We start from the raw sequence: 12,414 nt of genomic DNA on the forward strand, positions 1-12,414 counted from the left end.
CCTTCTTTCTTCCTCTCACCCATTCCCTCCTCTTTACTGTCCCTTCTCTCTTCACTCCCTCCCCTTTACTCCCCCTCTTTCCCCCTCCTCGCATTTCACCCTTTTCTCTTCCCCTCCTCTCTTACTCCCCCTCTTCACTCTTTCTTAGCCCCCACGTTCCCCTCCTATTCCCCCTTTTCCTCTCTCCCTTCCCTCCCTCTCCCTTCCTCTCTTTCCCCCCTCCCCTCTTATCTTTCCTCCTCCTCTTGTACATTGCATTCCCTTCCTCTCTCAGTTCCTCCTCCTCTCTGTTTCTTCTTTCTCTCTTGCCCCCTCCTCTTTCTTCCCCCATCCGTTTCCTCATCCCTTTTAATTAATTGCTTCTGCTTTGATGTTTGTTGCTTTGTAGCACATTAAGTTTTAATTGTACAGTTACTGCTCTGCTGTACTGGAAAGGCCTATTGTTTGGAATCAGTGAGTGGAGAATAGGAGGAGAACTTAACAGAATTGCTTGCATTGGACTTGACCTTTCTTGATGCTCTTCATGTGATGTGAAAATCAGGAGTTGTTTTTTTCTTCCAGCTGTTGCTGATCTAAGAGGAGGAAATGTTTTACAGGGGAGGCGGTGGGGTCAGGTCACTCAGGAACCCATGTTTATGGTCTAATGTTATTCTGCAATTGTCAGTGGTCTTTTATGTTTCTCAAATAAGCTTTAGCCTATAATAAGGAAAAGAAAATTGTATTGAAATATTTTGTAATATTTCTGCAGTCATTTCTAAAATAGTAGTGTGGAAAATATACAGTTCATGAATAGTTGTAAAATGTTTACTTCAGAACAAGAAACTAGCAAAGCAAGCAACATGAAGCTGTAGCTAGTTTTAGTCCAATTTATGGTTCTAAATTTAATATTAAAATAGCACAATCTGGTTAGCTGAACTTTAGTCACCAGCATGACATATTTTGACATTAGCTTTCCTTAGCAATTTAGTTTTCCCAATATCTCAACCATTGGAAACAGATGTCTCCCTATTCCAGTTTATGTAGAACTACTTTTAAATACAAAGGTATGTCTTTTTGATGTGTGTAATCATAAATTGCTTGTTGTACAAATGATCTTTCTATTGCATATGCACATTCTGAATGTTTGATAATGCCAAAAACATTCAAATATTAATGGAAAGATATTTTTTATCATGCCATATGTATGCTATCTGTATGTATTTTTTTCAAGTTATCGGAAGTAGAACATCTATCTTGGAATGAATTGTCATTTTTGTGGTCATTTCCATTTTACGCACAAAGGGAAGAGTGATCAGAATGTGTTCCTAAAATGATCTTGCTGTAGTAGAAGCATTCTTCTTAGATTGTTCAGCTGCAAAGGTCAAAGGGTGCTTTGAAATAAAATAGTGCAGTTGGGCATTGATATTCAATTTCAAATTGCTCTGGCTGGTATTTCTCAAATTCAGGAATTCTTTAATGTGACTGCTTTCACTAGTATTTGAAATATTACAGACTACTTTTTAAAAAAAGCTTTTATTTTGTTAGGTAAAGTCTTTTTTTTGAACAAATGGCTCACAGGCTTCAGGATAAGGAAGTGAATTGCAGAGCCTGAAGCGAAAAATTCAGTCGACCTATTTGCACTACAAAACATCTTAGATTATCTCATGTTGGTAAAGATTTGTGGTACAGCTTTTGGATTTCAGAAATAAGTTTGGAAATTCAGTGCACAGAACGGCAAATAGTTGAAGCTACAAAAGTGGAGTATGAAAAGCAATTATGTGGATATCCAAATCAACACAAATTGCAATTCTGTTTGGAAAAAGAAAGTGACCGGATTGTCAAAAGCAATGTGGGCCCATTGAAAAGCTAATAACTGAGATATGAATGAAATTAAGAGAATGGTAGCTATGCTTCATCATTACTTTGCATTTGTATTTGCAGTAGGGAAAGATATCAGCCTACCAGACATTCTAAGGAAGTTTATGGAATTAGGGTCAGGAATTCAACAAAATTAACATAAGCAAGATAAAAGTAGATAACAATATAACAATGTGAGGAGAGTCTCACACCTCTTCCCTGCACTGTGCACAATGTCTTCTTGGCAATTAGAAGGGATGAAGTAATTAAAGAAAATAATTAAACAGGTACTTGCATTCTGCTTCTGGTCTGGAGTCTGGAATAGAAGATGGGCATTACTCCATAACCATCAAGAGTTCGAGCAATGTTATTTTGAGCAGCAATTATTCAAATTTCAGGGGTTTGTCAAATCTTTATTTTACTTTATCATTAGCTACTCTTTTTGTAAATTTTAGGCTAAATTTACATTGATTTTTTTGTTCTTTTTCTGTTTAGGTATGTGCAAAGTCTTACTGACATTCTGGAATTTTTGGATAAAAGCCCTGATAATTACAGAGTTTTGTCAGAGTAAGTTGCGTTATGTATTTAGTATTTTTTTTCCAAATTCCAATCTGATTCAAGAAATTCATGGATCTTTCCAATAAAATTTAAGAATGAACAGCAGAAAATATTGAAATAGCTGGAGCATATGAGTCAGCAAACTGTGCCAAATATTGTTGTAGTGAGGCAGCATGCAGTTCCACTGCAAAGATACTTTTTTATTTGACCAAAATATATTCTCCATCTTCTTTAATACCATATCTAATAAAAATGTTAAAGCTTGAAATATTCAATGTTCTCTTCTCACTGCTTCTGTGTGTCGGTCCATCCTGCCTGCTGGCCCCAGCTTCCAACCTCTCCTTATTCTTAAGTGCCCTCTCTTTCTCCTTGTTGCATTACCTTCACCTGCTGCCATTTCTGCCTGGGTTCAATCATTCCACTGATCTACAAGCAGCTTAACTGTTTTAATGTTAGTGTTGTGAATCCTCATGTGTAACTCTTTGAGAGCCCAACTGGTGATATGCACTATTCCAATTAACTTAGTACTGAGACATTTTGTGCCTCCCATTTTAGTTATTCTCAACATCAGCTAAGTGGGGCTACACTAAGTTATGTAAGTTACCACAGATGAATGATTTGTCAGTTATGTGTTTTAGCTTTTCAGATGCGCTAATCAACATTCGAAATCGGCACAATGACGTTGTCCCTACTATGGCCCAGGGAGTCATAGAATATAAAGAAACATTTGGGGTGGATCCCATAATTAATCAAAATGTGCAATACTTTTTAGACCGATTCTATTTGAGCCGAATCTCTATTCGTATGCTCATCAACCAGCACAGTAAGTATGAGTAAGAAGCCTTGAAATGAACACTGACTGCTTGCTGTAATGCTACTTTAACTAGAAATATGCTATCTATTGCCATGTCAAACCAAAAAGGTGGTACAAAATATAGCAGATGCTGGGTATACAAAATAAAGCACAAAAGCTGACCATTATTAATCTCTGTAGAAAGAGAAAAGGAATAATGGAGACAAAGGAAAGATAGAAAATCTGAAAAAGAATGTAGTCTTCCTATTGGAGGCTGACTAAGCCAACCAGCCATCCTTAGGCTTCAAGATGGTGTGGCAGCATACACTTCTATATGTATGTTATAGACTGCAACTATGATTAGTGATTGTAGAGGATCCAATTTTTTTCCATCACATGGCAAACCAGGAATCTGTCCTGCTTTTGTAATCTGTCATTGACATATGTTGGAAGGATGAACAGGTTGATTTGGCCACATTATGAATTCATCCTCCTTTGATCATCAAGTATTGGAGTAGAACTTGAAGCCTGAGCTTCTGGCTTGAGGGAGATATACTATCCACTATGTCACAAGATTTCCTCATTATTTTTACTTTTCTTAATTTAATAATATGACTTTTTAGGTTTCAGTAAACTTTTGGTATTTTATCCTGTCCCTCTGCTGTGAGAATGGGCATCAAGTACACCCTTAACATTCTTGTTAAGATTGATGAGATGGGCGAGCTGATAATCAAACCCCACTATTCCAAAAGTCATTACATTAGTGTCAGATTTTTAATCCAATTGCCAAAATAGCCAAATGATTTCCTTTTATTACTACTATCCATAATAAAAGAGACTTTCACTTGGTTTCCTTAATAACATTTAGAACAACTCATGTATTATAAACCAAACTTTGTCTTTTAGCTAGTGGAAAAACATGTTATCAACTAAGTATATTCAAAGTATCAAATTAATTATATCCCATCTGGGGTTTTTCGTTTATGGCAGCATGATGGTTAGCACTGGTTACCTTTCACAGTACAAGGTTCAATTCAAGTCTTGGGTGAGTGTGGAGCTTGCATGTTCTCCTCATGTCTTTGTGCGTATAAACCAGGTATTCTGGTGTCCTCCCATAGTCCGAAGATTTGCAGGTTAAGTGGATTGGTCCTGCTAAATTGCCCTGTAGAATGCAGGTTAGGTAGATTAGCCAGTGTTAACAGAGGATTATGAGGATAGGGTGGGGACTGGGTCTGTGTGTGATGCTCTTCAGAGAATTGGTGCAAACTCAATGGGCTGAATAGCCTCTTTTTCATACTATGGGATTCTAGAATTCTACAAATAACAATCAAGATAATACATCTCTATAGAGAAGATATGGCTTTTAAAAAAAAGCAAAGGGAAGATTCCTCCTTGTGTGACCAAGAGTATGCATTTAAAGGAATAAAATGTGAAGATTTGCCACGGTTCCTGAGTTTCCTGTTGACAAACTCAAAATGCTTGACTGCCTTAGAGTGAAGGAAGATCTTTAGATTAGACCTTAGTTCAGATGTAAAATCAGTTAGACATAAGTATTTGCATAGAAATAAAAGTTTAATTTTGAGGGTTTATGAGGTAGTCAGAGATACTGATACTTTGGGAACTTTCTCAGGATCCCAAAAATAATTTGTAACAAGAGGACTTCGCAACTGAACTGCCATAAGTTTTCTTCTTACATTTTCAGAAGAGAGAGAGGTTTCCTATTGCTTTTTCTCCTACAGGCATAACTAGGTATCTTGGAAAATCAGAAACCAGCTCCAGAAAAATGTTGTGAGTCAGCCTTCAAACACAAGCCCCATCTCTCCCAAACTAAACTTGTCCTTCAATTAAAACACTATCTGTGATCTCTCTTAAAAGGTTTTGCTTACTTCTATTTCAAAGTTACATGACTTCTCAGTAAATGGCAGATGAGTTCACCTTACTGTTGAAAAATTGCCAGAAATCGCATGTCTCCACAGAACCTTGGTAAATCCTGTCATTAATGCAAAAGTATGAATGGTAAAGTCCTAGGGAGTGTTGCTGAGCAAAGAAACCTTGGACTACAGGTTCATAGCTCCTTGAAAGTGGAGTCACAGGTAGATAGGATAGTGAAGAAGCCGTTTGGTATGCTTTCTTTTATTGGTCACAGCACTGAGTATAGAAGTTGGGAGGTCATGTTGCAGCTGTACAGGACATTGGTTAGGCCACTTTTTGGAATATTGCATGCAATTCTGGTCTCCTTCCTATCAGAAAGATGTTGTGAAACTTAAAAGGATTCAGAAATGATTTACAAGGATGTTGCCAGAATTGGAAGAATTAAGCTATAGGGAGAGGTTGAATAGGCTGGGGCTGTTTTTCCTGGTGTGTTGGAGGATGAGGGTTGACCTTCTAGAGGTTTATAAAATCATGAAGGGCATGGATAGGATAAATAGACAAAGTCTTTTCCCTGGGGTGGGGGAGTCCAGAACTAGAGGGTATAGGTTTAGGGTGAGAGGGGAAAGTTATAAAAGAGACCTAAGGGACAACTTTTTCACACAGAGGTTGGAACGTGTATGAAATGAGCTGCCAGAGGAAGTGGTGGAGGCTGGTACAATTGCAACATTTAAAAGGCATTTGGATGGGTATATGAGTAGGAAGGGTTTGGAGGGATATGAGCCGGGTGCTGGCAAGTGGGACTAGATTGGGTTGGGACATCTGGTCAGCATGGACGAGTTGGACCGAAGGGTCTGTTTCCATGCTGTACATCTCTATGACACTATTCAAAAAGATCCATACTACATTTCCTCATTGTACTTAAGAATCCATATTTATTTCCAACCTTCTTTATTTTCTATGTATAAATTATAGTCTAATTTGCTTCACTGCTTGGTGAGCATCCCGGAGGGAAATTTGTGGGCAGTGGTGTTTCCATGTATCTGCTGTGTTTGTCCTTCTACATGGAAGTGGTGGTGAGTTTGGAGGATGCTGTCTAAGGAGCTTTGGTGAATTTCTACAGTGCATCTTGTAGTTAATACAGACTGCAGCAACTAAGTGTCAATAAAGGAGGGAATGAATATTTGTGCATGTGGTGTCAATTAAATGGGCCACTTTGACCAGGATGGTGTCAAGTTTCTTAAATGTTGTGCGAACTGCACTCACCCATGCAAGTAGGTGTACTCCATTACACTCCTGACTTGTGCCTTGCGGGTTGTGAACAGGCTTGGGGGAGTCAGGAGTCCACATCTCTGATCTGCTCTTGTAGCCACTGTTTATTTGGCTCGTCCAGTTCAGTATCTGGTCACTGGTAATCTTGATGTTGCTAATAGGGTTTTAGTGATTGTATTACCATTGAATGCCAAGGGATGATGTTTAAATTTTCTCTTGTTGGTGATGGTCATTGCCTGTCTTTTGAGTAACACAAATGTTACATGACACCTTTCAGCCCAAACCTGGATATTGTCTAGGTCTAACTGGATTTGGATATGAACTTCAGTTCTAAGGAGTCTCAATTAGTGTTGAATATTGTACAATCATTAGCGAACATCTCCACCGCTCATATTTTGAAGGGGAGGACATGTCATCGATAAAACAGTTGGAAATGGCTGGTCGCAGGACATTATCATGAAGAACTCCTGCAGTGATGTCCTGGAACTGAGATGACTGACCTCCAACAACATAGCCATCTTCCTTCTGTCAGTATGACTCCAGGCAGTGGAGATTTTTCCCCTGATTCCCGTTGACTCCAGTTTTGCGAGGGCTCCTTGATGCCATACTCAGGCAGATGCAGTCTTGATGTCAAGGACTGTGCCTGTCATCTCATCTCTGGAATTTAGCTATTTTGTCCATGTTTGAACCAAGGCTGTAATGAGGTCAGGAGCTGAGTGGCCCTGCCAGAACCAAAACTGGGCGTCAATGACCAATCAATTGCAAAGCACGGTCTGATTGGTAACACTGTTGATGATACTATTACATCACTTCCCTCATGATTAGGAGTAAACTCATAGGTTGGTTTTGTGTATGGGATATACTTGTTTAACTTTGCACATTGTAGATGCTGGTAGTGTAGTTGTCTTGGAGTATCAAAGTTAGCATTGTGGCATGTTCTTGAGCACATTTCAGTACTATTACTGGAATATTGTCAGCCTGTGCAATATCTACTGCCCCCAGCTATTTCTTGATAGCACGTATAATGAATCAGGTTAGCTGAGGACCGGCATCAGTGAAGCTGGAGACCTCTCGTGAAGAGGTTGTGTTCGAAATGTCGACTCTCCTGCTCCTTGGATGCTGCCTGACTGGCTATGCTTTTGTAGCTCCATGATCTTAGACCCCTGAAAGAGGCCAAGATGGATCGTCCACTCAGCAATTCTGGCTGATGATAGTTGCAAATGTTTTAGCTTTATCTATTAATGTGATATAACAATGTCTGCTGTAAGGGTGGTAAGTGTTAATCCATTCACACTTGTTTTTATTGTTATATTTCCTACTTTATTGCTTTTTTTGCATTTCTGAATACTTCCATTGTACTCCTTTGTTGCTTTTTAATCAAATCTTGAATTATCGTTAAAACTAATTTGGAAATTATTTATTCATGTACACTTTTTATATTTACTTTTTTACTCATATTTGTGTTTCTATATTTCTGGTATAGAAGCTTGAGTCCAATGTACAAGACTACGTCTTCTTATTTTTCTTTATTTTTGATTGTGAACTAAAATGAGAAAAGGACAGCAGAGTGAATTGTTGCACTTTTAAAAGCAAGCCACTAGAACTTATTGTGAAAAGAAGATCAAGAAGAGTGGATCAGAAACAAAAACAGAAATTGCTGGAATAACTCAACAGGGTCTGGCAGCATCTGGAGAGAAAGCAGAGTTAAGGTTTTGGGATCTGTCCATGTGCCCCATATCAACAGCATTGCACACATTGAATCTTACCATTACGCCTTTGATAAACCCCAACACGTTAGTTAAGCATAATTTCTCCTTTAGAAATCCATACTGATTGTTTCTAATTAATATGCATTTCTCTGCGTAATTGCTAGGCTTATCCTTTTAAGCTTTCTAAACAAGACTAATATTTGTAATTTTTCAGTTTTATTGCAATCCCCCTGAGCAGAGGGAAGACTGAAAGATTGTGGCCAGTGCCACAGTAATTTCCACTCTGTGTCTGTCTGTGTCTCTCTCTCTCTCTTCCTCCAAAGTCCTTGTACACATTTCATCCGTTCCCAGTGTCTTGTCAAATTTAAGTACCAACAATCTATCCAACATTTATGCTCTATGAATTTTGAATCCTTCTAGTGAATCAGTTCCCTCCTATGTCACTATGGATAGCATTTCTTTCTTTGGTAAAGACAGATGCAAATTATTAATTTAACAGTTCAGCTTTCCCCCTGCCTCGAAGTGTAAATCCCCTTTTTGGTGCTTGTTCAACCCTACTGCTCATTTTACCACTGTGAGATATTGTGTTCACTTTACCAACTCACTCACATTCACACTAAACTCTGGTTTCCAGCATCTGCACTCCTCACTTTTGCCCACATTCGCACTATGTTTACTATACCACATTTCCATTCATTCATTCATAACTCTTCACAAACTCATTCACTGGCAAACCATGTTTACTATACCGCATTTCCATTCATTCATCCATTAAACCGCACTTTTGTAGTACATTTTACTGTTACAAGACAAACTAAATTAAAACATCCCTTCCAACCCATCACTGTTTCTTTTCACCTTTCAATTCTTAGTGGCCCCATGCTCCAAGCTGTGTTTAAACCTGTCTCTGTATCAAAGGCTGCCCCTGAATAAGTATTAATTGTATAATCTACTCAGAACAATGCCATCCCAATCTTCATTTCTTCATAACTCACTCAAAACTATGGAAAGATGAAGACATTAATGAGCCCTTACTAGCCCCTTGAGGTCTCTTTGGACCTCAATGGATTGCAGACATCAAACAATTTCCTCCACTAGTAGGCATCTTTTAAATACATATTAAATTCGCTGCTACCCACTTTAAAAACTTATTGTCAAAGCAGCATTTCCATGAAACTGCAAGAATGAATGTCAAAACCGGCAATAGTAAATGAAATCTCATGATCCAGCTGCGTGAGATCAGTTTAATATCGTCTATACTTTTATTAGTATATATATAATTTCTCACTTATTTAGATCATATAAGTTTATTATTTTTACTAACATTGTTAACTTTAAAGACAAAAGGACTAACACCTCTTAATTATGTAAGCTCAAACCGGACAGACATTCTAATCCCATCAGGAGTAACAGCCAATATTTAACAAGTGTGTAACCATCTCCTGCTTCCCCAGGACTGATGTCATACAAACTTTTGTGTACAATAGATACAACTATGTAACATTGTAGTGCTAACATTTTAATATATGTAAGAGGCTACTGTAAGAACTGTACTTCGGATTCCATTGCCTCCTCAAACTGTGCTATTGTGGATGCTCAATAAGAGACTATTTTCGCATTCATCAATTTCGGTCATTATTGAAGACAATCCCACACCACCCTCTTATTATTTATATAGCTATTTAAAAAGAAACTTTGGGACAGCTCTTTACGTTGGCTCAGTGTTTTCTCAGCTGAAAATGTGTTGCTGGAAAAGCGCAGCAGGTCAGGCAGCATCCAAGGAGCAGAAGAATCGACGTTTCGGGCATGAGCCCATCTTCAGGAATTTCTTCAGTATTTTCTCATAATTCCTCTTTGCTTCTCTTATTTGCTTTTTCACTTGCCTTCTGAACCTTTGAACTTCTGTTCTCAATTTTATTTCTATCTGATACTTGTCATAAGTACAGTGCACATTTCTTTTCTTTATCTTAATTTCTATCTCCTTTGTCATCCAGGGAGCTCTGTATTTATTTGTTCGACTTTCCTCATTTGAGGAAATATATCTTGACTGTATCCGAACTATCTCCTCTTTGAATGTAGTCCCTTGTTAAGTTACTATTTTTCCTACCAACTTCTTCTTCCATTCATTCCTGACCAGCTCTTTTCTTGCCACATTGAAGTCCACTCTCTGTTATTGGATTTTTCTCCCTTGGATTTTTGCATGACATTTTCCACCACAATCCTCCCCTTAAGATGCAATGATCACTGTCTCCTAAAAGTTACCCAACTGCCACTTGATCTTATGGCTCATCTCATTTCCAATAATCAGGTCCACTAGGACATTTTTTCTTGTTGGACTAAAAACATACCACTGTGGGAAGCTCTGCATGCAATCCAGAAACATTTGTGCCTCACTACTCCATAAATTACAAGTATCCCAGTCTATGTATGGGTAATTAAAGTCTCCCATTATAACTGCAGTATAATGTTGACAACTCTCTGTAATTTCCCCACAGATGTGTGATTCGACCTCCATTCACTTTGATGGTGGCCTATAGACTACATGTAGCAATATAATTATATCCTCTTTGTGCCTAATTCTAGCCAAATTGATTCTGTACTTAAACCCTCTGAGATATCTTCTTTCTCCAGTGCTGCAATGCCCTCCTTAACCAATACTGCTACCAATCCCTCTTTTCTATATTTTCTGAAAACCATGCACCCAGGAGCATTTAACAGCCAATGTTGTCTTTCTTTGCGCCAAGTGTCTATTACTGCCACAACATCATAATTCCACATGGCAATCTGCCTGTAACTCCCCAGTCTTATTTACTATACTCCATGCATTAATTTACATGAACAGTAATCCAATTTAGGCTTCATTTTTATCTTCTTTACTCTTACTTCACCAACTCATTTACCATTGTTTATGATTGTGCCAGTTGCAATGCTCAGTATTTTGTGAACCTTGATCTCTTCTACTATTCTCTCTTGGTTCCCACACCCCTGACAAGTGACTTTAATTGGACAGATAAACCATCACGTCACCAGGCTGCATGCACTCCTCTAGCACAGATTGCTGATTGGTTTATGGATCACTTGTGGATGCTATCAGCTTGCTGACAGTTCTCTGATTGCTGAGCAGGTAAACAATAGGGTGCATATAATAGAGGGAGAGAAGCCTCCAGAGTGTGGAAAAAGTAAGTGCTGTCTGTCAGTCTCTTTGCAGACATTGTTTGTAGCTCAAATACTTTGCAATTAGTGTGCTGCTTGCTTTGTGTCCCTATAAGCAGGCGAAAGAATCCAGAAACAACCGAACGTTTTGGGGAGCAAAAGGAACATTTCATTGACTCCTGTGGTCTAGTATGAGTGAACTGTGCTTCCTTAGCTTTGTTTTCCTCCACCCATAATGCTATTTTTTTTAAAAATTGTCTGTCTGTGTGTATATATCTAGAAGTTTGAAAGTGTTTAGAGTTTCAACTATTTGAGTTATATGTTGATAATTCATAGTTCACTTGTCTTTAATATTGCTGCAATTGTATTAAATAGTAATTCTTGTTAAGTACATAAATCTGATCAGTGTTTTGCTAATCTGAGTCTATTAGTCAGGTAAGTTGGGGACTTTTGAATACTTTGATTAAACCTTTAACTTTTGTGATGAACCTGGGAATAGCGAGGCTTGAGTATCAGCACACTTTCCCAAAACAGTTGTAACATCTCAAAAGTTAATCTTGTGTCTAAGTTACATGGTGCTGCACTCATGTTTCAAGTAGTATAAGTTGAAAGTTAGTATCTTGCCATAGAAATAGAAGATGCTAATATTAATATGAGTTGTCTGAATACTAGTTTGGGAGTAAACATTGTCAGTAATTTGAATAATGCATCAGACAATTTAGAGCATGACCATTACCTTGGTAAAATTTAAATCTGAATAAAGGCAGTGTTTACATAAAGCTTCTTTGGAGTGAGAATCTTTAGTATGTGATGTAATGAAGCCATCTGATAGATTTTTTTTGTTTCACTTTGTTATCATATCAGCCCTTGTTTTTGATGGACGAAGTAATCCAGCCCATCCCAAACATATCGGAGGCATAGACCCTAACTGTGATGTGATAGAAGTGGTGAAAGGTAGGCAATGCATTGCGTGAAATCCAGTATCAGAAATATTTGCACTACATCATTATAAGATCAACTGTATTCAAATATAAATTTACACACTGACATACTTTTTATTGAAGGAATTGTAATGATACTGCAAATGTGCTAGTATTTTTAAAAATTATTACATGTCCACAACAAATCCGCAAGAAGGAGATCTCAATGAAGTTTATATCCTGTCATGCCCTTCAAGAATTTTGCATGTGGATGGGGTGTTTCCCTGGCTGGTCAGTCTAGGAT

At 38.0% G+C, this 12,414-nt stretch overlaps 1 protein-coding gene across 2 annotated transcripts in view; it reads left to right on the top strand.

Moving 5' to 3' along the window:
* The window catches only part of pdk4 (pyruvate dehydrogenase kinase, isozyme 4), a 77,629-nt gene that overhangs the window by 21,743 nt on the left and 43,472 nt on the right, over positions 1 to 12,414 (top strand). For both annotated transcript variants that reach the window (XM_072575454.1, XM_072575455.1), the window contains exons 3-5: positions 2,332 to 2,403; positions 3,033 to 3,217; positions 12,055 to 12,144. In XM_072575454.1, the coding sequence (XP_072431555.1) occupies positions 2,332 to 2,403; positions 3,033 to 3,217; positions 12,055 to 12,144 (347 nt within the window). The remainder of the gene's footprint in view (positions 1 to 2,331; positions 2,404 to 3,032; positions 3,218 to 12,054; positions 12,145 to 12,414) is intronic.

Source organism: Chiloscyllium punctatum, chromosome 8, assembly GCF_047496795.1.
Source record: "Chiloscyllium punctatum isolate Juve2018m chromosome 8, sChiPun1.3, whole genome shotgun sequence".
In the NCBI taxonomy this organism is placed as follows: domain Eukaryota; kingdom Metazoa; phylum Chordata; class Chondrichthyes; order Orectolobiformes; family Hemiscylliidae; genus Chiloscyllium; species Chiloscyllium punctatum.